This window comes from Natator depressus, chromosome 3 (genome assembly GCF_965152275.1).
Source record: "Natator depressus isolate rNatDep1 chromosome 3, rNatDep2.hap1, whole genome shotgun sequence".
NCBI classification, from domain to species: domain Eukaryota; kingdom Metazoa; phylum Chordata; order Testudines; family Cheloniidae; genus Natator; species Natator depressus.
The window spans coordinates 26,135,332-26,162,113 of record NC_134236.1 but is presented as its reverse complement, the minus strand read 5'-3'; the positions used below and the strand labels follow the sequence as shown (position 1 = coordinate 26,162,113).

General features: G+C 43.3%; 1 protein-coding gene across 2 annotated transcripts in view; it reads right to left on the bottom strand.

Moving 5' to 3' along the window:
- Positions 1-26,782, bottom strand: part of SMC6 (structural maintenance of chromosomes 6) — a 96,398-nt gene that overhangs the window by 8,996 nt on the left and 60,620 nt on the right. For both annotated transcript variants that reach the window (XM_074947565.1, XM_074947564.1), the window contains exons 22-24: positions 23,886-24,031; positions 12,583-12,708; positions 1,397-1,502 (exon numbers count right to left, since the gene is read on the bottom strand). In XM_074947565.1, coding sequence (XP_074803666.1) covers positions 1,397-1,502; positions 12,583-12,708; positions 23,886-24,031 — 378 coding nt within the window. The remainder of the gene's footprint in view (positions 1-1,396; positions 1,503-12,582; positions 12,709-23,885; positions 24,032-26,782) is intronic.

Below are 26,782 nucleotides of genomic sequence, written 5' to 3'. Positions count from 1 at the left end.
AATTTTTTCATACAAGATTTAAGTTTACAAATATTAAACATGAAAATCTATCTATAAAATGTAGCGACACAGTAAGTTTGTATACTTCAGTGTAAATGTGTTTCAATGAAACTAAAATAGTTCAATCACACACAATTTTGTAAGGGGTAGTTGCAAGGCAACTGTCCCACTGCTTTGCCCAAATAAAAATGGAACAGATTTAATTTAAACCAATAACTCAGCCTGTGACTTGTTTAATTCTCCATTTTTATAACTGTTAACCTCATCACCCAGTGTAGTTATGTTTCTGTCAAACACCAATGATCTTAGAACTGCAGCTAATTATATCACTACTGGTGTTTTAACAAGGAATAGCCCCTCTGTATGAATACATGAAACAGGGTAAACAGTTCTGTCTTCCTTGGATTACAGTGACACCTTGTGGTATCTATTTATATTTTTTTACTGGTATTCTGAAGTGCTTGAAAAAAATAAAAAAGTTGTTTTAATTAAAGATATTGTAACAAAATATACTGGTAAACAAAATCTGTTTGCTGGTAAAAATTTTAAACAAAGTGTATTGTATAATTTGTTTCTTCCTTTTTTACCTTTCAGGACTCATTTAGGTGTTGAATCACTCTCCACAATACGTCAACAGGACAGAAATCAAGCCAAGAGGGACCCAAAAGAGGGACTTGATGCATCTGAGCCGCAGAAATAATGAATTGCCTTGTTTGTTTTAAGATAGTGTTTGTATGTTGCAAAAATTTAAAATGCTATGCAAGTTTTGTACCTTATTCCATATTTCTCCCATCTAGAGAAAAACATTTTGATCACAAGTAATTTCTATGATTTTTTTAAAAAAATTATAATTGGCCTTCAACTGTTCAAGGGTCTGAAAAATTGTGCAAGTCTAGTTAGAGAAACTAACCACACTAAGGTGGGAGGACATCAAATGATTTACTAATTGTAAATATCAGGTGGAATTTACTGGACACCATGACTTCTCTTGTTTTCATTTTCTAATCATTATTTGAAAAGTTAGAATGCAAGTCTGAAACAATGCTGACCAATTATACATTTACTACATCTTCACATTTTAAATTTACATTTAGGCATCTACTCCTGTAACAGCTCATCTGTTCGTCTTGTTTTTTTCTGCATCTCCATCCTCTGACAGGATAATCAATTCACACTAACTGTAATGTCAGATGGAGAACAGAAAATAGTAAAGTAAGTTGACAGAAACCAAATATTTTATTTTCATGCAAAAAAATCTGTATTAGTAAATGCCAAGTAACTGAAATACAAAAAAGGTACCGGAACAGATTTTTTTAAGGGTTAAAATTCCACCAAAGTTTAACATCAAACATAACTTTTGGTAAGGTATTAATAAAGAAAATACACAGTGACTTACTGTTATTGAAAGTGTTTCATTCTTGTGGTCAAAACTCATTTTTCCAGAGTAAGATCGCTGACATAATAAGAAGTCAAAATAGAGCTTGCATCGTAAAGTAAGGCACCTTTTTGGATAAATTGTGCAAATAAACATCAGATCAGTGATCTTTAAAAATAATATACATAAAAAGGTGAACAGATTTAGAGTCGAAGATCCCACATCAAAAACGAAAGAGTGGAATCTTAATCAACATTTAATTACTGCTTCATTTTAATAACAGAATACATAACACACAACAATACCTTTGTTCTATGTGTTAAGGTTGCAGCTATAACATACCTAATAGAACCACAAAAACAAGGAAATAAATCAAAATATCTAAAAGCACATACCCCTTCTACTCCTCTACCCAGACACACGTACACCCCATTACTAAAACACTCGACAACTTAGTTTTACTTTAGTATGGATGGGAGCCATCTAGCACCAACTTCCCAGACTTACTCCCACTACTTTCCATTCTTCACAGTTCTGGGGGAAAAAAACCACATTCACTCAACGTTTGGAGAAGGGTTTGCTGGAATGTTGGCATTTCTATTGGGGCAAAGTTGAAGTTGAGATGCTTTGTGTGGTACAGTGGTTATTTTAGTTGTGAAGTGTGGATAGAGGAGTAGAAAGTAGGAACTGCTAGAGGCCTTAACTTTTCGTTGCTTGCTTTAGTGGTTTTGCATTGGATGTAAAATCTACAACTTTAACTCACACACACCATAGTGCTTTTGTCTATTAATTTCCCACTTTAACATTTTAGATTAAGAAAGGCTCTCCAATGCAGCAATGACTACGTTTATGAATAACAATATCTGCTCCTGACCCAGAAAGGCACTTTCATGAAGAGCCTAGTATTTGTCAAAGTTCCTGTTGCTTATTCATAGATCCTATTTTCTGTTGGTTCAGAAGAGGAACTCTTAAGCCAGCTGAACAGTTTGACAAAGAACAGGATCTTTGAGATTGATAGTGGTTGCTTTCATGAAGTCCAGGAGCTCCTGTGCTGGCTGCATGATTTCACAAAGAACGAGATCCTTGACGCAGTATTAACTGCTTTATCAAAGAGGCTGCTGCAGTTTTATGGAGCTCCTAGTTTTCAATAAACCAGCAGCTATTGCACAGAGGATCCTAGTCATCGTGAAAGCTGTTCAGCCATAAGTGTGTCATAAGAGGGCCTTTCTTTGAGAAACCAGCAGCTACATGATAATTATAAATCTTGATCTCCCCCTGGCTAACTTGCGCAAAAGACCACTCATGGGGGCGGGGGTGTTTACAAAATATTTTAACAACTCCAGAGAACCCAACAAACCAGCACTATGTACATTTTTTTGACTTTCTATAATTTGACATTTTGAAGCCAAAAAATGAGATTGAGAATGTGAACTTATTTGGGGGACAAAATTAACTGATTTTCTTGAAAATCCTCAGAAAATGCAAGCTTTAATCAGAAATTATATACTAAAATTTGGGACAGATGCACTGTCTTTGAGGTTGAACTCCCATTTTAAGAGCACAACACAATGCAGCCTTAGCTGTGATGTCTCAATGGTTCCACCATAACATATATTAGAAAAGTTAAATCCACTTCTGGAGATCAACACCAAGTAGGTATTTACTGCACAGCATCTTAAGATAGTTTTTTAAAAGCAATAATTTAAACTTTAGTTATATACTGCAATTAACTTGTTACTCTACAGCCAATACCCAAAAGCCACTGGAGATGTAGAACGGGGAAGGATCTACAGCTTTTTTGTTAAAATATATTATCTCCCCACTCTACAAAAGCTCCACTTCACAATTCCTTCAAGAAAGAACAGTTATTTACCTTACAGTAAGTATGGTTCTTTGAGATGTGTTGTTCACATGAATTCCACTCTTGGTGTACGTGAACCCCATGTGCAGAAGATCAGATTCTTTCGGCCAGCAGTGTCTGCTGGGGCTGCACCTCCATACTAAATGCTCTCACCCCAGGGAATAAAGGACAGAGCAGACCCATCTGACCCTCAGTTCCCTCACAATATAGAATTCCAGAGAAGTAGGACTTCATAGCAGCAGGGAAGGAGGGCACGCTGTGGAATCCATCTGGACAACACATCTTGAAGAAACACAGGAAGCGTACAGTAGAAAGTGTAAGTGATTTTCCACATGGATTCCACTCTCTTTGACTAACAATAAGTTATCTATTTGCTTGGAGGTGGGTAGTTGAAACCTACTTAAACAATGAGTGCAGGGAAGCCCTACCAAACTGGGCATCCGATTTGGAAGCCTTTACCAAAGAATAGGTTCCTGTGAACATGAAGACTGAGCTTTACAGAGCTAGTCTATATATTTCCAGAATAGGGACATTCTTCACAGGCAGAAGAAGCTGCTGGAATGAGCTCTAATGTGGCTAAGGTGGATCTAACCTGGGTAACTCATAACATGTCCTTATGCAAACGGAGATCCACTTGAATTGTCTTGGAGAGGATAGCTCCTGACCCCTCAGCCCTCTTTGGAAAGGCCATAATCAGTCTAGTGCATTCTTGAATGGTTTTGTCCTGGCAGTGTAAAAAGACAACAGATAAGAAGTGTATGAAGTTTAGTTTCCCCCAAGGTCGAAGGAGTCTTGGGGAAGAAAACAGATAGATATGAATTGGTTGATGGGGATTTCTGAAACAACTTTGGGTATGAGGAGGGCTGAGAGTATCAAACTTTCCTTATCAAACACAGTGGAAACTGCCATGAGGGCCTGAATATCACTACCCTTGGAGCTAAGGAAGCACAGAAGGCTTCATTGAGAGGTGGCAAAGGAAGGACCCAACAACGCCATAAATACTACACTGAGGTCCCAAGAGGGAGGGGGCTCCCAGACTAAAAATAAAATGTTTAGGGAATTTTACCACAGTGTCACAGACAGGTCATGGGCAGCCAGACCTAGTAGTTCGAACCAAAGTCCAAAGTCATGAGACAGGAGTCAAGAGTTGGCTGGGTCAGAAGTAGGAGACAAACTAGAAATCAGAACCAAAAGACTGGAACCAGAGTCGGGTTGGGATACCGGTGGGTCAGAGGCAGGAGACAAACTGGAGGTCAGAAACCACATCTTAGATGCCAGGAAATCAAGCCAGAGAAGCAGGAACAGGAATAAGTAGTGGGCAGCACGAAGTACAAGGCACACAGTCCAGAACAGGATGGAGCCCCATTGTTTGACAGCTTCCAGTTCCTGCTGCTGTATCTTACGTAGTGCCAGCAGGCCAATCAGACCTCAGGGACAGAGCCTCACACCAGTTTCAGAGCTATTAGATAGTCCAACACTACTGAAATGGGTATTGTCAAGGGAGACCGCTGTTGCTGAGAAGCTCAAATAGAAAACTTCTTCCACTTTGCTTTATAAATCAGTCTGGTTGAGGCTCTCTTACTTAGGAGCAGAATGTACTGAACATCAGCCGAAAGTCTTCTTTCAGTGGGCACCAGCCAGCCAGCATTCAGGCTATCAGATGAAGCAATGCTGGGTTCAGGTGCAGGATTTGACCATTTTTCTGTCAGGCTCAGCAGGTAAAGTAATTGGTGGTTCCTGAAACATTCCTCGGATCTGAATACCAGAACAGTCTGGGCCCATGCTGAAGCTATCATCACCACCATCCCTGAACCTTGCTTCAGTTTTCTTAGAACCCTCTGGATCATGAGGATCAGTGGAATGGCATCCATGAGTTCTGGGATGAGAAAGGCATCCATCAGGGAACCTGGGCTGGAACGCTTTGTGGGAAAAGAAGTTTGACACTTGTTTTGGCTTGTGGCAAACAGATCTTTAACTGGGAACTCCGCACCTGCAAAAGATGTTCTGCAAGACTGCGTATTTTAACCGACCTCTTGCGATTATCCGAGAGCCGTCTGCCGAGTTGATCTGCCAAGATGTTCTGAAGGCTGGGAAGTTGCAGGGCTCCAGAGGTAATTGTACTGAGTTGGTCATCTGTTACGGTGATCTCCCCAAATCAGCCAGTCATTGAGTTATGGGTAGACCTGATGTCTTTGCCACCTTATATGAGTTGCCACATATAACAAATACTTTGTGAATATCTGTGGTACTGTGGAAAGTCCAAAGAGCAGGATGCCTTATTGATAGTGAGAAGTTCCCACCAGGAATCGGAGTTATTGCCTGTGAGTTGGATAAATGGACATGTAGAAATATGCATCTTACAGGTTGAGAGCCATGAACCAGCCTTGAGGCTTTAACAAAGGAATTACGAAGGTCAGAGTTGTCATTCTGAACTTGAAACAGCAGATGAATGTATTGATATAGGAAAGGTCCAGGGTGGGTCACCAAACCCCTACCTTCTTTGGGGGATGAGAAAACAATGGGAATAAAATCCCTTGTCCCTGAACTCTAAGAGCACCTCCTCCACTGCTCCAAGTTGTAGAAATGAATCTTCTTGTTTTAGTAGTATCTCACAAGAAGGGTGAGAGAAAGAAAAAGAAAAAAAGAAAAAAGGATGGAATTGGATAGAATACCCCTTCTTTATAGTTTCTAGGACCCACTGCTCTCAGGTGATCCAAGTCCAGACTTCCTGAAAATAAGAGGCGGGTGCCAAAGGGAGGGCAGAAAGAGAAAGGTTCTCATGCAATTCTGTCAGGCTCTCAGTTGCATCAAACCTACTGTCTGGTGGAAGATCCAAACTGTGGGGTGGAAGATTAATTAAGGGTATCTTTGGTGCAACCTCTGACAGAATCCTCACTGGAGTTCATTTCTGACTCCCATTGTGCTACCCACCCAAGGAGGGGAAGGCGGGTTGGACGATGGCTCTCTGCTGTTCTCAGATGAGGATGAGGAAAAGGAGTAAATTCCTCCAAAAGAGGAGTCATTTTATTCAGAGTCTTCATGGGCATATCAGAGATATATCAAATTAAGGGGAGTACCAATAATTCAATAATTAGTGGCTTAGATATTACTACTCTGAGCCTCTCTAGGAGAGGCAGCTCCAGTATTGGGCCCACAGTTAAGTTTATATGTTTTTTGTACTGAGATAGCCGCTACCAAGGAACATAGTTCCAAGGTTACGAATACAGAGATAGTAGGTACTGGGTCTCTGGGCACTGAGACACCCAGTACAGAGATTGGTGCTGAAGGGACAGTACCAAAAAGAGAGAAAGTCCACAAATTCAGTGAGTACCACAAGCACTTTCTAACTAATCAGTATCAGGGCTCCCGAAGGGGTCTGATCAGGCTTTTGGCCAAGATAAGTCAGAATTCTGACGACTTCTGTCTTGGCTCGCTAGGCATTAGACAATGTGATATGCACTTGCTCCACTTCTCCATATTGGAAGAGAAGGTTCAAGGTCTGGAGAAACAAGTATCAACCCTGTGTTGCATAAGAGAAACTGAAGATTTCCTGGCAGACGTCAGGTCATGCTTCTACGGACACAACATACTGAAGATTCAGAGCAGGCTAGGCAGCGGGGACAGAAGAACAGTGAAGAAATTTGGCAGCATGTGACCTCCAGAAGAAGAAAGGGGAGCATCCATGTACCAGCAATGCAGATACAGGTAAGCAACCGTTTTCATGTTCTCTCCACAGGTACTAATGCAGAGAATGGACTAGATGATACATCTGAGGGAAGGGAACAGAAGGAGGCTCCGCCAATTGGAAGGCATTAGATGCACTGTCCTAGGGATGGGGGTTCCACGACCACCGCTCCCAAGAGAAGGAGGTGGGTGGTGGTGGTCGGGGACTCTCTCCTCAGGGGGACTGAGTCATCTATCTGCCGTCCCAACTGGGAAAACCGAGAAGTCTGCTGCTTGCCAGGAGTTAGGATTGACAGAGACTGCCGAGACTCATCAAGCCCTCGGATCGCTACCCCTTCCTGCTTCTCCACGTGGGCACCGATAATATTGCCAAGAATGACCTTGAGCGGATCACTGCAGACTACGTGGCTCTGGGAAGAAGGATAAAGGAGTTTGAGGCGCAAGTGGTCTTCTCGTCCATCCTCCCCGTGGAAGGAAAAGGCCTGGGTAGAGACCGTCGAATCGTGGAAGTCAACGAATGGCTACGCAGGTGGTGTCGGAGAAAAGGCTTTGGATTCTTTGACCATGGGATGGTGTTCCAAGAAGGAGGCATGCTAGGCAGAGATGGGCTCCACCTAATGAAGAGAGGGAAGAGCATCTTCGCAAGCAGCCTGGATAACCTAGTGAGGAGGGCTTTAAACTAGGTTTAAAGGGGGAAGGAGACCAAAGCCCTGAGGTAAGTCGGGACGTGGGATACCGGGAGGAAGCACGAGCAGGAGAGCGTGAGACAGGAGATCTCCTGCCTCATGCTGAGAAAGAGGGACGATCAGCGAGTTATGTCAAGTGCCTATACACAAATGCAAGAAGCCTGGGAAACAAGCAGGGAGAACTGGAAATCCTGGCACAGTCAAGGAATTATGCTGCGATTGGAATAACAGAGACTTGGTGGGATAACTCACATGACTGGAGTACTGTCATGGATGGATATAAAACTGTTCAGGGAGGACAGGCAGGGCAGAAAAGGTGGGAGAGTTGCATTGTATGTAAGAGAGCAGTAGGACTGCTCAGAGCTCCGGTATGAAACTGCAGAAAAACCTGAGTGTCTCTGGATTAAGTTTAGAAGTGTGAGCAAAAAGGGTGATGTCGTGGTGGGAGTCTGCTATAGACCACCGGACCAGGGGGATGAGGTGGACGAGGCTTTCTTTCAGCAACTAATGGAAGTTACTAGATCGCAGGCCCTGGTTCTCATGGGAGACTTCAATCACCCTGATATCTGCTGGGAGAGCAATACAGCGGTGCACAGACAATCCAGGAACTTTTTGGAAAGTGCAGGGGACAATTTCTTGGTGCAAGTGCTGGAGGAACCAACTAGGGGCAGAGCTCTTCTTGACCTCCTGCTCACAAACCGGGAAGAATTAGTAGGGGAAGCAAAAGTGGATGGGAACCTGGGAGGCAGGGACCATGAGATCGTCAAGTTAAGGATCCTGTCACAGGGAAGTAAGGAAAGCAGCAGAATACAGACCCTGAACTTCAGAAAAGCAGACTTTGACAACCTCAGAAAACTGACGGGCAGGATCCCCTGGGAGAACAACATAAGGGGAAAAGGAGTCCAGGAGAGCTGGCTGTATTTTAAAGAACCTTTATTGAGGTTACAGGGACAAACCATCCCGATATGTAGAAAGAATAGTAGATATGGCAGGCGACCAGCTTGGCTTAACAGTGAAATCCTTGCTGATCTTAAACACAAAAAAAGAAGCTTACAAGAAGTGGAAGATTGGACAAATGATCAGGGAGGAGTATAAAAATGTTGCTCAGGCATGCAGGAGAGAAATCAGGAAGGCCAAATCACACCTGGAGGTGCAGCTAGCAAGACATGTTAAGAGTAACAAGAAGGGTTTCTTCAGGTATGTTAACAAGAAGAAGAAAGGCAAGGAAAATGTGAGCCCCTTACTGAATGAGGGAGGCAACCTAGTGACAGAGGATGTGGAAAAAGCTAATGTACTCAATGCTTTTTTTGCCTCTGTCTTCACGAACAAGGTCAGCTCCCAGACTACTGCACTGGGCAGCACAGCATGGGGAGGAGGTGACCAGCCCTCTGTGGAGAAAGAAGTGGTTTGGGACTATTTAGAAAAGCTGGACGAGCACAAGTCCATGGGGCCGGATGTGCTGCATCCGAGAGTGCTAAAGGAGTTAGCGGATGTGATTGCAGAGCCATTGGCCATTATCTTTGAAAACTCATGGCGAGAGGGGAAGTCCCGGACGACTGGAAAAAGGCTAATGTAGTGCCCATCTTTAAAAAAGGGAAGGAGGATGATCCTGGGAACTACAGGCCAGTCAGCCTCACCTCAGTCCCTGCAAAAATCATGGAGCGGGTCCTCAGGGAATCAATTCTGAAGCACTTGGAGGAGAGGAAAGTGATCAGGCAAAGTCAGCATGGATTCACCAAGGGCAAGTCATGCCTGACTAATCTAATTGCCTTCTATAACAAGATAACTGGCTCTGTGGATGAGGGGAAAGCAGTGGACGTGCTATTCCTTGACTTTAGCAAAGCTTTTGACACGGTCTCCCACAGTATTCTTGTCAGCAAGTTAAAGTAGTATGGGCTGGACGAATGGACTATAAGGTGGATAGAAAGCTGGCTAGATTGTCGGGCTCAATGGGTAGTGATCAATGGCTCCATGTCTAGTTGGCAGCCGGTATCAAGCGGAGTGCCCCAAGGGTTGGTCCTGGGGCCGGTTTATTCAATATCTTCATAAATGATCTGGAGGATGGTGTGGATTGCATCCTCAGCAAGTTTGCAGATGACACTAAAGTGGGAGGAGAGGTAGATATGCTGGAGGGTAGGGATAGGATACAGAGGGACCTAGACAAATTAGAAGATTGGGCCAAAAGAAATCTGATGAGGTTCAACAAGGACAAGTGCAGAGTCCTGCACTTAGGACGGAAGAATCCAATGCATGCTACAGACTAGGGACCGAGTGGCTAGGCAGCAGTTCTGCAAACAAGGACCTACGGGTTACAGTGGACGAGAAGCTAGATAGGAGTCAATAGTGTGCCATTGTTGCCAAGAAGGCTAATAGCATTTTGGGATGTATAAGTAGGGGCATTGCCAGCAGATCGAGGGATGTAATCATTCCCCTCTATTCGACATTGGTGAGGCCTCATCTGGAGTACTATGTCCAGTTTTGGGCCCCACACTGCAAGAAGGATGTGGAAAAGTTGGAAAGAGTCCAGCGGAGGGCAACAAAAATGATTAGTGGGCTGGAGCACATGACTTATGAGGCGAGGCTGAGGGAACTGGGATTATTTAGTTTGCAGAAGAGAAGAATGAGGGGGGATTTGATAGCTGCTTTCAACTACCTGAAAGGGGGTTCCAAAGAGGATGTATCTAGACTGTTCTCAGTGGTAGCAGATGACAGAACGAGGAGTAATGGTCTGAAGTTGCAGTTGGGGAGGTTTAGGTTGGATATTAGGAAAAACTTTTTCACTAGGAGGGTGGTGAAACGCTGGAATGCGTTACCTAGGGAGGTGGTGGAATCTCCTTCCTTCGAAGTTTTTAAGGTCAGGCTTGACAAAGCCCTGGCTGGGATGATTTAGTTGGGGATTGGTCCTGCTTTGAGCAGGGGGTTGGACTAGATGACCTCCTCAGGTCCCTTCCAACCCTGATATTCTATGATTCTCTCTGGAGCAACGTTCCTTTTGGCCCATCAGTGAACAGTAACCCTGGAATGCGGTGGATGACTAGGGCCTCTTGGAACTGGTCCAAGATCTTGGGGTGAAATATTGGCTCATCAGGACACTAATGGAGAGAGACTGACTAGATGAGTGTAGTCCAACAATGATTCTTCTGTGTCTGTGGCTTGCATTGAGCTTTTTTGTAGAAACAACTTCAGGCACGCTTCTCTAGCTTTCTGAATTCACTTAAAGAAGGAGCGACATATGGAACTTCACTTGGGGATAAGTCCCTCTCACCTAGGTAGAGCAGGCATGGGGAGTGCCAGTCATTAATTAGCAAAGCTTCACATGAGGGGCAGATCCTGGAGCTTTAGCTTCTCCCATGCTGTTACCATCTCTGTACAGGAGAGCAAGTTTAGTCTAGCTGAAAATTTATCTCAGAAAAATAATCTAAATACAGATGTGACTAATGAGAGACCTGGGAAGTACAAGGAGTTCAAACGATTATATTAAAATGTGCCATTCAGGCCTGGATTTTGAGACAATAAGAGTTAAGTGGGTTTCCTGAGGAATCCCTACAGAGTGATTAATGTAAATTGCATAACCATGGTTATGCAAAAAATAAATAAATAAATCAAACATATTGAGGTTACTTACTTCTAACTCTAAGTTCTTTGATGTGTGGTCCCTATCTGTATTCTACATGTGGGAACGCATACCATGAGCCTGAAACTGGAATATCTTGCAAGTAGTGTCCATTAGTTTGTACCTCTGCCCTGGAATTCCTAATGCTCAGCACTGCGGATATAATGTGGGGTGTGGACTGACTGCCTCTCCAGTTCCTACTCTACCATGAATCCAGTCATGATCTGAAACAGAGGGGAAGAGGACTGCTCTAAATAAAATAATAAAGTAAGTACCAAGAAAGAAAAAAGATTAAGCTGAAGAGGTAGCAAGCTGCATAGATAGCCAACGACACAGCAATGCTCCGTCTCAAGCTGCAGGTGTCTGAGAAGGAACTGGTCTGTCCCCTCCCTATATACTCTCATACCAGAGCACAAGGGTGTCTATGGCACAGGCATGGATCTGCAGACACTACTGACAAAAATCTCAGTTGAGCCGTGAGCACCCCCTGGCACATTGGAAAGTTGGAGCCTGTAGCTCCACCCTGGAGTCGGTGCCTATACAAGGAGCCGCATAGTAACTTCTGAAGCTACAGGTTGGCTGCCCCTGTACTAGCACAAGTCAGAGAAGAAGATGGACGCTGCAGAGGTTCTCTCTTGCTGCCATGGGTGGTAAGAAGAAACTGAGGGATGATTGGGCCCGTTCTGCCCTTTATGCCCGAAAGCGTTTATGGCACAGGCACATCCCCAACCGACACTGCAGGCCAAAAGAATCCAATCTCACGTGCATGGGGCATACGCACACAAAAAGTGGAATCCACGTGGACAATCACTCTAAGAAGAATGAGTCAATGCCACAATATCCCACACAGAAGAGAGGGCTGCTAGAAAACAGTAGCTTCTAATTTTAAAACCATATTCTAACCCCAGGTGCGCATTCAATAGCATATTTTTATTTCTGAACTCTCAGCAATAAAGAACCCATTTGCAAGTTGAACAACATATAAGCAAAGCCTTCTGGTAACATCCAGTACATAGAACTCTCTTTGGAATTAAGCGATGCAAAGATTTGATTTTTTTAGCTGCAATTAGTTGCAACTCTTAAAATATTTTATGTTATACCTTTCCCAATTTCAATTTTGTTTGAGTATTTTTAAAAGACGGGCAAGAAGAGGATAATGGTCAGTCAGAATTATTGAAAAAAGCACATATGGTATGGAGGCCTAACATAGGAATTTTAAATGTGTTGAATACAGAAATTTCTTCTGAGTGGCCCTGGGAAATACCTACATTTTCCCAATCAATAGAATTTTATGACAAATATTTTTAATCTGCCCCATCACAGGTATTTGAACCACTAACACTAAAATGAAGATCACACTCACCTTCTGAACTGTTGATACATTTTGTATCTCTGTGTCATTATTTGATCCAACAATTTAATAAACTTCTTCAAATTCTTCACTTTACCTTCTGCATCCTGATATTTGTCCTTTGCTTCAAGAAGCTGCCTGTTTTAACAGCAAAAAGATTCTCATAAATATCTAGTTAAACTCAAAAGATGCTGTTAGGACCAAAGCAAACTCTTGATGCTTAATTTAAAACCATACTGACAACCAACATTCTCTTTTCAGAAAACAAAAACAAACATATGCTTACAATCTATTAAACCATCACTCTAAAACTAACATCATGTGGGTACATAAGCTGAATTTTCTCAGGGAAGAGAAAATCATTGTTAATAAAAAAAGATTATTGTTGTTTGCTGGGGGAGAAAAGGAATGGTAAATTCCTTAGCTGATACAGTGAAAGCTTTTTTAACTGGCATGCTGAGAGAATGGGGACGCTGGTAAATTAAAAATGCCGGTTAACTCAGAGGGAGGAGTTTGGAGGGGGGCGGGGGCAGGGGCGTGCTGCAAGGCACACTCTGAAAGGAAGTTTGGGTCCGGGAGGGGACTTGGGGTGCCGTGGGGGGTGGCACGCGCTCACCTCCGGCAGCTCTCCATCCCTGCTGCTCCAGGTTCAGGTGTGGCCAGGTGCCCCTGCAAGCAGGCACGCTGCCTCTATCTGTAGGCGCTCCCCCCCATTCTCCCCCGCAGCTCCCACTGGCCGCGTTTCCCGGCCAACAGGCTGGGACGGGAGCCATGGAGCCAGTGCTCGGGGAGTGGGGGACAGAGGCAGCGTGCCTGGCTGTGCCTCTGCCAGCAACAGCAGGGACGGGGAGCCACTTGCAGGGAGCCACCTGAGGTAAGTGCCCCCACCATCTGGCACCCCGAACCCTGCCCCAGCCCCCTGCCGGCCTCTCAACAACCGTACTATAAACCAGACTTTCAGTGCAGATCAGAAATGTCGGTTTATACAGCTTGTCAGCTGGTGAAGTGCCAGATAGAAGAGCTTTTTCTGTACTTTCTTTTCTGCTAGCAGTGTCTCACACAATTCTGATACGTTTGGGCTATTTCCCGCTCTTCTACTTCCCTTCCATTCTGATATATATGGACTATTCCCCTCCTGTCTTCAGTTTCCAGTACAAAGCTGTAGCACATCTTATGCTAGACAGGACCCCTTCTCTGGTTTGCTGCCAGATGAGTCATTTCAAAGTAAAAACTCATAGAACGTGATTAGTAACAGTAACTTCAGTGACAGCCAGTTAATTGTGTACGGCAGGCTACAGTCTACAAAGGTAACTATCAAAATAAAATTTTGTCCCTTGGCTATTAAGACATCCAAGGAGGGTCGAATTGTGGGAGATACTGCTAGCAGAAAGGAATTATCAAATAAGAAATTTATCATTCTGCAGCCCAGTGTCTCCCACAATTCTGATATACAGAGGAAGTAGCCAGCAGTCACCAGAAGTAGGGATGGATGGAGAGAGAAAAACAAAATTGGGCAGGGAACAGCATTGTTGATTGCTTAAAGGACAATACTATTAATGGACCACCATCTGCAGCACCATCTCACCACAGGAGGCCTCTGCTAAGGACAGAAAGTCCACTTTATAGTGCCTAAAAGGTGTTAGCCTGAGACCATGGTGCTGTCCTGCAGATCTCTATGGTGAAAGTACAACTATTTTGGCCCATGAGGTTGCCACAGATCTTGAAGAATGTACCTTGATTCCACCTGGAATAGGAGCCCCTCTTATGCCCCGTATACCTAAGATACAGAGCTTGATCCATCTAACGAGGGATAGTTTGGAAACTCTGAGCCCTTGGCACTTCAGATGAATGGAGACAAACAAGGATCCCAAGCTTCTTGTTCATTCTGTGCACTTGACATAGATCTTTAGCGCTCTTCGAACATCTATAGCACGCCACAGCTTTACACTCGGGTACTGTGGCTTTGGACCGAATGAAGTAAGGATGATCTCTTATGAAGCATGGAAAGATGAATTCACCTTAGGCAAGAACAATTCTGGAGTTCTTAACACCACCTGGTCATCTTGGAACCCACAGTGGGGTTCCTGCATGGATAGGCTACCAGTTCAGAAACTTGTCTGGCAGACATCATGGCCACCACAAAACAGGTTTTGATGGACAGATAGAAGGCAGATATTTATGTCAGTGGTTCAAAAGGGTGAGTGGTTATGGCTTTCAATACCAGGGGTAAATCCCACTTAGGGAATACTGGTTTTGCTTGGAGGAATCTGGATACCTGAGGATTATCCACTAAGGAAACAGAGGATCCTACAAATAGTATGCTACTTATGGCTGACATCTGAAGTGCTATGGTGCTGGACTGAAGTCCCTTCTCTTCAAGAAAGTCCTGAACAACAGGAGTACTAGAATCCTTGGCATTCTTGACACCATGAAACCTGCTCCAGATGGAGAAGTAAGCCTTTAATGTGGAAGCTCCTCTGGAGGAGAGCAGAGTTCTGATCACTTTGAGGATAGACCAACACTTCCCTCTCAATAGCCAGGCTATTAGTTGTATAGATGGTCTGGTTGGAGGAATGGGCTTTGGCGAAGGATGTCTGTGTTCTCACTAGTAGCTGCAATGGTGGTCCCAATTTCAATTCTACCAGATCAGAGAAATATGGTCTCCTTTGCTGTTGTGAAGTTGGCAATGTCACCTTTGTGCCTTCTCACTTTATCTCCTGGATCACCTTTCCTGGATGTGTAAAGGGCATGAATGAATATAGCAGGCCTTGGGGCCACATCTATGTGAAAGAGCATCTGTCCCCATGGACACTGGATCTCTTTCCCTGGTGAAGTATTTCTCCGGTGAAGAACCCTGCTTTGGGTTCTTGCGATTGGCAAACAGGTTGACTGAAGTGAAGCCAAATGTCTACAAGATCAGAGTGAAGACTTTCTGATTTAGGCACCATTCTAAGTTGATGACTGTCTGCTGAGCCAGTCTGTCTTTTGGTTCAGTTCTCCTTTTGTGTGTATCGCTCTAATGGAAGGAAGGGTCCTCTCTGCCCATTCCAATACTGATATTTTTTCTACATGTAAAGTTGAACTCCTTTCTCTTCCTGGTTGTTCAGATAGTACAAACTTCTGTGGCCTGTCCAACTGGTCATCCTCTAGACAGCTCTAGAACCTTAGCAGAGCTAGTTTGACTCTCTGGTTCCTTTCCCACGAGTCTGAGGCATCTTGTGTTGTTCTGTGGCTCAGATGCGTGCTCCCCACCCCATCAGGCTGGCATTGGTTGAGAATTTCTGTGGGTCTAAGAGCATATGAGAAGACCCCTGCGGATGTTCTCTGGGATTGTCCATCATCTTAGAGAATCCAGAACCTGGTTCAGGACCCGATCCTGGATGTGTTCCAGAAAATGGTTCCATACTTTCAGTACAAAGGCCTGGAGACCCCTGATAAAGAGACCTTGTCCATGGGGTGATCTCTATACAGGGTATCAAGAGACCCAATATTTGGAGACAACATGTTATGGTTGGCCTTATACACTTGACCAGCACAGATATCACATACTGGAACTCCTGGAATCCATCCAGTGATAGGTAGACCTTTGCTGCAGAAGTGTCCATTTCCACTTCGAACTGAATTATCTGGGGGGGGGGGGGGAGGCGAGGGAGGGGAAATCAACATTTTTCTTGGTGTTTATCACAAAGCCATGCATTTGCAGAAGTTTGCCTGCCCGTGTCCTAGGTCCACAAAAGTGAGATGCAAAATTTCATTCAACGCCAGTTCATATTAGATGGGGCTGCTGGGGATTGGGTGAAGGGATCATAGAATATCAGGGTTGGAAGGGACCTCAGGAGGTCACCTAGTCCAACCCCCTGCTCAAAGCAGGACCGATCCCCAATTAAATCGTCCCAGCCAGGGCTTTGTCAAGCCTGACCTTAAAAACTTCTAAGGAAGGAGATTCCACCACCTCCCTAGGTAACGCATTCCAGCGTTTCACCACCCTCCTAGTGAAAAAGGTTTTCCTAATATCCAACCTAAATCTCCCCCACTGTAACTTGAGACCATTACTCCTCGTTCTGTCATCTGCTACCACTGAGAACAGTCTAGAGCCATCTCTTTGGAACCCCCTTTCAGGTAGTTGAAAGCAGCTATCAAATCCCCCCTCATTCTTCTCTTCTGCAAACTAAATAATCCCAGTTCCCTCAGCCTCTCCTCATAAGTCATGTGCTCCAGCCCACTAATCATTTTTGTTGCCCTCCGCTGGACTCTTTCCAACTTTTCCACATCCTTCTTGTAGTGTGGGGCCCAAAACTGGACACAGTACTCCAGATGAGGCCTCACCAATGTTGAATAGAGGGGAACGATCACGTCCCTCGATCTGCTGGCAATGCCCCTACGTATACATCCCAAAATGCCATTGGCCTTCTTGGCAACAAGGGCACACTGTTGACTCATATCCAGCTTCTCGTCCACTGTAACCCCTAGGTCCTTTTCTGCAGAACTGCTGCCGAGCCATTCGGTCCCTAGTCTGTGGTGGTGCATTGGATTCTTCCGTCCTAAGTGCAGGACTCTGCACTTGTCCTTGTTGAACCTCATCAGATTTCTTTTGGCCCAATCCTCCAATTTGTCTAGGTCCCTCTGTATCCTATCCCTACCCTCCAGCATATCTACCTCTCCTCCCACTTTAGTGTCATCTGCAAACTTGCTGAGGGTGCAATCCACACCATCCTCCAGATCATTTATGAATATATTGAACAAAACCGGCCTCAGGACCGACCCTTGGGGCACTCCACTTGATACCGGCTGCCAACTAGACATGGAGCCATTGATCACTACCCGTTGAGCCTGACAACCTAGCCAGCTTTCTATCCACCTTATAGTCCATTCATCCAGCCCATACTTCTTTAACTTGCTGGCAAGAATACTGTGGGAGACAGTGTCAAAAGCTTTGCTAAAGTCAAGGAACAACAAGTCCACTGCTTTCCCTTCATCCAGAGAACCAGTTATCTCATCATAGAAGGCATAGAAGGATGGGGTGAGGCCTTTAGTACAAAGGACTTATCTGTAACTCACTACCCCTCTTACCACTTGCCTGTGGTTGATATGTACCATTCTTCTGAGAAATAGGATCTGGTCAGGCACACATTTGTTCCTTGTCATAGTGGGTTCTTACAGGCAGTGGGACTTCCTCTGGATTTTCCACCCAAGCCCTGGTTCCAGGGTTTTCCCCTGATATGTCTGTTGTCTTTCCTCTGGTACTTTTGTGAGGATGGATTAAAGGAGCATTTCTGTCTCTTGCTGGGTTTCTAATCACTCTTCAGAGCACTGCATAGAGAAGGGAGGGACTGTTTCCATTTGGCAGCACTTTCTGCCACTATCTTATCCAATTTTTCCCCAAATAGGAGAGAGACAGACTGTTAATTTAGATGAACATGGGATTTGTTTGGTTTGTTCCACAGAAGAAGCCATACACTGTATCTGGCTACTGACCTGGATTCTATGGCCCTTGCTGAAAATCTCATTACCTGCATTAAGGCACCTGCCATGAAGGCTGTTGCCAGGAAAATTTTCTTAATTAGCAAGCCAGAAGTCTAAGTGGTCTCCGTTCTTCAGGCAGGATACTGTAACTCTTGTAACTTCCAAGGATGCTCTAAGGGCAGACAAGGAAGATTCCAAGTCCCTTCCAAGGCTGGCTTCCACCTTTCTGTTGGCTGGATCTTTGGGAAAGAAATCCCCTTCAGATGGTATCACCATATCTTTTGCTAGTAATGTCACTGCAGCATTGACCTTTGGAACGTCAAAATTACACTTTTTGGGCCCTTGACATTTATAGTATTTTAGGTGCATGCCTGTTTCTATGTTCACCCTTGTCTAAGGTTTCCCATTCTTCTTGGATCACATCCTCAAAGCATGGGTACAGGGGAATTGCTTCCTCAGGTGAGGATTTGGAAGGCAAGTATTTGTTTTTAGGCTTGTCCTAGTGTTCCTCTTCAGGTTGGATCTGGATCGTGGATGCAACCTTTCTGAACATGGTTCTGAACATCTCATGGTGAAGTCCTTGGCTGCATTTTTCCCATGTCCTGCTCAGAAACAGAACCTCAGCAGAGGAGGAGCTGCCTGAGACAGAGGACTTTGTACCTTTCCTTACCCTCTTTAGTGCTCTGGGGATTTTTTTGTCCTGCTTTGTAGATGTTGCTGCCCAACTGTGGCAGAGCATGGTCTCTTGCAGTTTGCTGAATGCAGAGTCTTGTGCGCTCTGGATATGCCTCCCTCATTGTCCTCCCACTTTAAGGTCCCATTGCCTCTGCTCAGGAGATGGGGTCTAGTTCCCTGGTTTGAACCAGGAAGAAGAGGAACTAGATAAAAGCCCCGCTTCTCTCCCCAGGGAATAGAGAACTCATTTTAGGACCTAGGCAGGGGGAGCAGGAGGCCCCTAAAAGTTTTTTTTCCCCTCCTTCTTTCCAGTCCTGTGCTGCCCTGGGATTTACACCATGGGCTTGCTGACTGAAGTCCTCCTCATTCTTGGAATCTCTTTCGCCACTCTGTCTGGGTCTCCCGATTGGACTTTTTGGTGTTGGAGTTGCAGCTTTTTGGGGCAGTAAGAGACTCAGCATGCCTTTCTGATTAATAACCCTGTGCTCTAGCAGTACAACAGTAGGCTAGCTGAGAACAGGCAGAGCACAATTTGCCCTCCAGAGAGCCTGCAAAAGCTGTCTCAGATAGAACACTGCTTGAATTTAGCTTGGTGATGATGCAGCTGCTCTGCCATACCTTGGGGGGGAGGGGGGAAAAGGGAGGGAGGGGAGAAGAGGGACAGGAGTCTTGCAGGGAGTGCTGCACTGCTGGCTCCGCGTGGCTGGGACCATAACACTGCTCAAGACCCAATCCAGGGGAGGAAGAGAATGACAACAAAGGACAGCTGCTTACTACTGCCCCTCACCTTCAACTAAAAAAAAAAAAAGCCTGGCAAAGAAGAGTCAGGAGCAAAGCAATTAGCCATGTGACTAATGCAATGAAAGCAAAAAGATCTGGCGGCTAGCCAGAGAAGGGGACATGCTAGAACAGTGCTGTGCTACCACTTTGAACTGCCTCCGGAAACTGCAGACATGAGAGGAATAGCCCATACATATTAGTGTTGTGGGAGATGCTTGACGGTTGAACAACAATTTCAGTTTTACCTCTACATTTGTGCTCTCATAACAAGAAGTTATTTAGTCTAGAATGAACTATTGGATTGACTGTGTCCAACAATACACAGCAGTACCTCACTGGTTGAGATTTGCTATCTAACATCTCCCCAAATAACGGTATTACAAGCTCCATTAGATAAATTTCAAATGCTTCTAACTCTATAAAACTCAAATTTACAAGGAAGAGAAATAATCCAGACCAACAGATTTTCTGTTATGAGCAGATAAATTACAGGTAAGAAAAAGTCTCACAATCTGTCAGTCTGGAAGAGATTGTTTAGAATTAGCAAGCAGTCCAAACCCAGATTCTCCACCGCTCTGACTCTTCAGAGTCAATACTCAGAAGAATCAAAAGAACATTTGGCAAGGAACAGGCAGACAAAAGGACACTGAGCTGCCTTCCCAGAGTCAGGACACAAGATGTCACTCTAAGACTGGATAGACTTCTGAAATCTATGGGCAAGGATACATTGGTAATGGTTCATATTGGCACTACTGACACTGCGTTGTGAGATCTCTCGCAGATAGCGGATGACTTCAGGGAACTTGGAAATGTGCTGAAGAACAAAAATATCCAAGCAATCTTCTCTGAAATCCTTCCTGTCCCACAAAGAAAGACAGGAGGCGGAAGATTCTGGAAGTGAATTGCTGGCTAGGTAAGTGGCATTGGGGGTTGGTTCTGTGGAAGATTTGTCCACCTTCTAAGCTATAGGAAAACGGAGCTACATAGTTTACATGGTCCTCACCTCAGTAGAGGGTAGACTAATCTCTGACTACTCTAGGCTGGCTAGAGTAGTCGAGAGGGGTTAAACTAATAACAAAAAGGGGAGGATAAAAAGAGGGAGAGATAAGCAATCAATACAAAAATCAGGATGTTGATTAATCAAGGAACATGGGCATGAAGACAAGAAATTACTGAATTGCCTATACACTAATACTGAAAGACATGGTAACAAAAAAAGAATTGGAATTGCTAATTTAGGAGCATAAATTCAATCTAGTTGGTATTACTGAAACCTGGTAGGTTTATCTGCACACCTGGAATCTTAAAATCAATGGTCATAACCTATTTAGGAAGGAGTAAATGGGCAAAAAGGGGAGGGTGAGTAGCACTCTACAGCAAAAATGGCATTTTTTCCAAGTCATGGACAACTCAGAAGAAAATGGTCTTGAATACTTATAGATCAATGTCCTAACAGATAAAGCACAAGATGGGGTAGTAGTTGGTGTGTGCTACAGACTATCAAATCATGACACAGAACAGGATGACTTCCTTAGGTGCCTCTCTACAATGTGTAGGAAAAAACCCTGATCACAGGTGTCTTCAATATGAATGATATAGGCTGGAGGTCTCATGTTGCCTGTACTAAAATATACTTAGAATTTCTAAACGTATAGATGACAATTTCCTAACTCAAAAAGTGCTGTAGCCACCACAGTGGAATTCTATATTAGACCTTGTTCTACAGATCAAGTGGAACTGATGACAGAACTAAAAGTTAATGGTAACTTAGGTACAAGTAATCATGGCTTGATGACATTTATAATGTACAAACAGAAAAAAGTCTAGACCGGTAACATAAATTATTTGATAGACAAACAGACAGAGCTTTAGTAGGGCCAATTTCAGAAAGATGAAAACAATTGTGAGCCAAACCAGCTAGGAGGAAGAATTTAACGAGAAGAGTGTGAATGAGAATTGGAAATCATTTAAGAACACCTTACTAAATGCCCCAAAAGCAACAATCCTGCAACTGAGGAAGAAGGCTGTGCTAGTTAAAAAACAACTTTGTTTAGAGGGTAAGTGAAGGCATCTGTAAAAAATAAAAAATAATATATAACAAATGGAAGAAAGGGGAAGTTGATAGAAATGATTATAAATGAGAGGTTAGTAACTGTACATAATTGATAAAGAAAGCCAAGGGACACAAGAAGAAATCTAGGGCCAATGAAGTTAAGGACAATAAGGAGTTGTTTTTTTCCTAACTATATTAGGAGCAAAAAGAATCCTGAAAATGGTACTGGTCCACTGCTAGATCCAAATGGTAGAATTATCTGCAACAATGCACAAAAGGCAAAGGTGTTCAACAAATATATTTGTATTTGGGTAAAAAAACCACATAATGAAGACTCACCACATGGTGATAATACTCCATTCCACTAGTATCTCTGGAGAATGTTAAATAGAAGTTATACAACAGTTATACAACTCATACATTTTTAATCAGCAAGGTCAAGATAACCTGCATCCAAGAATTTTTAAAAAAGCTGGCTGAGGAGCTCACTGTACCATCAATGTTGATTTCAAAAAAATCTTGGACCATGAAGTTCCAGAAGACTGGAAGAAAGTGAACATGCCAATGTTAAAAAAGGGTAAACTGGAAGGCCCAGGTAGTTATAAGCCTGTCAGCCTGACATCAATCCCAGGCAAGATAATGGAACCAGCTGATATGGTACTTGATAACCATAAGAGTTATGACACACTGCACAGCAGATTCAAAGCCTCACCTATAGCTATTCAGACCAAAGATTTTTCATATGTTTAGTAAGGAAAACCCACATTGTGTCTCCCCCTGTCCCCCCGCCCCTCCCCGCAAAAAAAATTGGCTTGATAATTAACTAATGGAGGGTAATGGAAATAAACCCAAAATAAACAAGCTAATCTTCAGCCAATTATCCACCAAGTACCTACATGGGGAACAAATATTTAATAATTGGCTCTTCAATCTAGGAGAGAAAGGTATAACATGCTCCAATGGCCGGAAGCTGAAGCTAGACAAATTTAGACTGGAAATAAGACAAATTTTTAAACTGTGAGAGCAATTAATCTTCAAACAATTTATCAATGGCCAAGGTCGATTCTCCATTACTGACCATTTTTAAATCAAGTCTGGATGTTTTTCTAAAAAATATGCTCTAGGAATTATTTTGGGGAAGTCCTATGGCCTGTGTTATACAGGCAGTCAGACTAGATGATCACAATGGTAACTTCTAGCCTTAGAATTTATGAAATCAAGACTAGATTTCTTTTTCTAAAAGGCAGCTCTAGTTCAATACAAATTTTTGGACTTGATTTAAGAATTACAGAGCGAAGTTCAGTATCATGCAAGAAATCAGACTAGATCAGTGATTCTCAAACTATGGGACGGACCTCACAAGGGAGGCATGGGAATGCACCAAGGGAAGTGCGAGCTGTGTGCCATTATTTAAGAACTCTGGCTGTCAGTCCCAGGGGCTGGGACATGTGCAGAAGGCCATGCACACCCAGGAGATGGGGATACAGGTAACAGCCAGAGGCCTTCCAAACTACTCACCTGGAAGCAGCGGGGGTCCGGCTATCAGCCCCGTGGTGGCAGCAGTAGTGTAGAAGTAAGGGTGGCAATGGAGTGCTAAGTCTACTGTGAAAAGTGATATTGACAAATATCACTTTTCATTTTGTTGCCCTTACTTCTGTGCTGCTGCTGGTGCAGCGCTGCCTTCAGAGCTGGGAGCCCAGACAACAGCCGCTGCTCTTCACTCTGCCTTCAGAGCTGGGTGGTGGTATACGTACTCGGGGGGAGGAGGGATGGCGGTGCGCAAACTACAGACACAAAGAAGGGGGGAGGGCAATCAAATATATTTGAGAACCACCAACGTAGATAATCATCCTGGTCCTTCTGGCTTTAAATCTATGAATTCTCTAACTCCAAAAATGCAAATGCCCACAGCAGCTGGCACCACTTACTTTGATGAGTATGATGGACCCTGCCTTGGAAACAGTGCCATGCAAAGTGAGGTGGTCAGCATCCTAATGCCAGAGCAACAGACATAGGTGGACAGAGGTCCTTACTCCACTCTTCCTATTTTTGTTACATTGTATATAAAAATAGAAATTGTAAACTGTTTATGGTAGGGACCATGTCTTATTCAGTTTCTCTAGAGCACACAGCACCACATTTGGGTGATGTAGAAATAATGCAATGAGCAGCCAAACATATTTAAGGCTATGACTACTCCTTAGTTCAAGAAGAGCACCCGTCACCATTAATCAGACTTGTTTTTTAAAAAAAAGTTTAGAGATAATTAAAATAAAATTAATCTACTGTCCCAATGAAGCAACTATTCTGCCCCCCAACCCCAAAATACGTAGCCACTGTTTACTTTATTATTTCTTCTCTGTTTCCATGATGATCTCTTTCTGAATTGATCTTGTCTCTTAAGCGATTCATTTCTGTGTCAAGACTCTTGACAGTTCTGTTGACTTCTATCCGTTGCGGGCAGATTTGTGTGGCCTGTGCAATCTTTTCCTAAAGAGAAGTTTGAAATGCTAAAAAACGCTATACAAATAAACCATAATGTATCTTCCTCTCAATAGTTAATATTTTGTATGGTGAAAAGCAGTACAAGAGAAATTCTGAGTTCATTACTAATGGGCTCTCCACCTGTGGAATTCAGAGACAGTCCGGTGTTGTAGCTGGAGGCTCCAGGACTAAGCTCTGTCTTTCATCTCAGGCCACCCAAAAAAATTTCCACAGCTGTAGAAACACTCCAGCAACCAATCATCAGTATAAAGGCAACCGGATGCAAATTGTCAATGTCTAAGTCTCCCTTCAGAGAAAAATTTCAATTTATATTCTGATCATTTACCAGACTACCAGGGTGGATGGAATACAGAGAGAAGCTGCTAAAAAGAAAGAAAATTATCAGGTAAGATACTGATCATTCGATTGCAAAGCTTTTCTGCTCTTTAATTATTCATGGGAATTAATAAGCAGTGTATACCAGAGGTAGGGAGGGAAAGAATAAGTTGAATTATTAGAGCAGAATAATTTAGATGGAAGTTCCCCCCATTTTTACCTTCTCCTTGCAACAAACTTGAAACTGTGAGGCCTCGGCATTTTGGATAGAATGAGATGAAAAGGTACATATGTACTTCAGATGCTTGAGAGAGATCTTTCGTACTCAAGGAATGCCGATTTATGCCACACCTTCCACAGGTTAGAACAAAATGGTGGGAGAACTATTTGCCAGAAATTGTGGAAAAGGGAACTTATCTTGAACTGAAAGGTTTTTGGACCTATAAGCATAATCTTTCTCTCGTGACAAAGGCAGTGTGGTTCTTGTATGAACATGGGAATTAATTCCAAAACTTGCCTTTCACAGGTAGTATGACTAGCAAGGCCAACCGCAAACCTGTCTAATTTGTCACTGTGATTAAACATGGTACCTGATACTCCAAGTACTTGATGACAAAACGTTATGGCTGGTACCCACATTTTTATCATGCTTGGTTGTAGGACTCCAACCAAGCCGCCTGAAGAAACTCTAGTGTACCTGAAATCACATCAGAACTTTGGGATTATTATTGCATTTCTATGACATTATCATCTAGAGGTCAGGGACGCAGTGTGCTGGGGACTGCACAAAAAAGCAGTCTTTGCCCCAAGGAGCTTTTTGTTTCCCCTCACACCAGGAAAGTAAATTCGACTAAACCAGTGATGATACACCCTGACTGAGTTTTGTTGGGAAATCAACTTTACCGGAGGTTAATGCTAAACTACACTTCTCTTCTGATGCCCAATTTGTTAACTGTAGATGTTCCCAGTCTGACTGAAGGAGTCCCTGCTTCAAGAAGTCTGGTGTTCTGTGTAAGTATAATGTGGGGTCTTTGGCTACCTAGCAAGTCCAAAGTGCCTTCTGTAGGAGGACCACTACAATCCTCTCTCTTTCTCTTTTCTGTACCCTTTATGTAAACTATCTTGAAAAGTAGCAAATTCTTCTCTACTCAGGACATTATTTCCATCATCAAGGAGAAGCTTTTGACCGCTGTTTATTTCCTGATTTGGAAAAGGATATAAACACTCATGTCTCAATCGTAAGCCAACCTCTTATGGTGTATGGGGTCTTTTTGGAAGGAAGTCCCCTTATGAAGGTTTGACTGTCTTTCACTGGTGGAGCTACTACTGCATCAACTGTAGGCTCCCAAATAAGGCTGTCAAGAGATTAAAAAAATTAATCGTGAGATTAATCGCACTGCTGAACAATAATAGAATACCATTTATTTAAATATTTTTGGATTTTTTTTTACATTTTCAAATATATTATTTCAATTACAACACAGAATACAAAGTGCACAGTGCTCACTTTATATTTATTTTTGATTACAAGTATTTGCACTGTAAAAAAACAAAATAAATAGTATTTTTCAATTCACCTAATACAAGTATTATAGTGCAATCTTTTTACCATGAAAGTTGAACTTACAAATGTAGAATTATGTACCAAAAAAACTGTGTTCAAAAATAAAACAATATAAAATTTTAGAGCCTGCAAGCACACTCAGTCATACTTCAGCCAGTCGCTCAGACAAACAAGTTTGATTACTGTTTGCAGGAGATAATGCTGCCCACTTTGTGTTTACACCTGAAAGTGAGAACAGGTGTTCACATGGCACTGTGGTAGCCAGCGTTGCAAGATATTTACATGCCAGATGTGCTAATGATTCATATGTCCCTTTATGCTTCAACCACCATTCCAGAGGACATGCATCCGTGCTGATGACAGGTTCTGCTCAATAACAATCCAAAGCGGAGTGGATCAACGCAGGTTCACTTTCATCATCTGAGTCAAATGCCACCAGCAGAAGGTTGATTTTCTTTTTTGGTGGTTCGGGTTCTGTAGTTTCCGGTATCTGAGTGTTGCTCTTTTAAGTTTTCTGAAAGCATGCTCCACACCTCATCCCTCTCAGATTTTGGACGGCATTTCAGATTCTTAAACTTTGGGTCGAGTGCTGTGGCTATTTTTAGAAATCTCACATTAGAACCTTCTTTGTGTTTTGTCAAATCTGCTGTGAAACTGTTCTTAAAATGAACATGTGCTGGGTCATCATCCGAGACTGCTATGACATGACATTTATGACAGAATGCAGGTAAAACTGAACAGGAGACACATAATTCTCCCCCAAGGCGGTCAGTCACAAATGTAAATAATGCATCGTCAACATGGAAGCATGTCCTCTGGAATGGTGGCCGAAGAATGAAGGGGCATATGGATGTTTA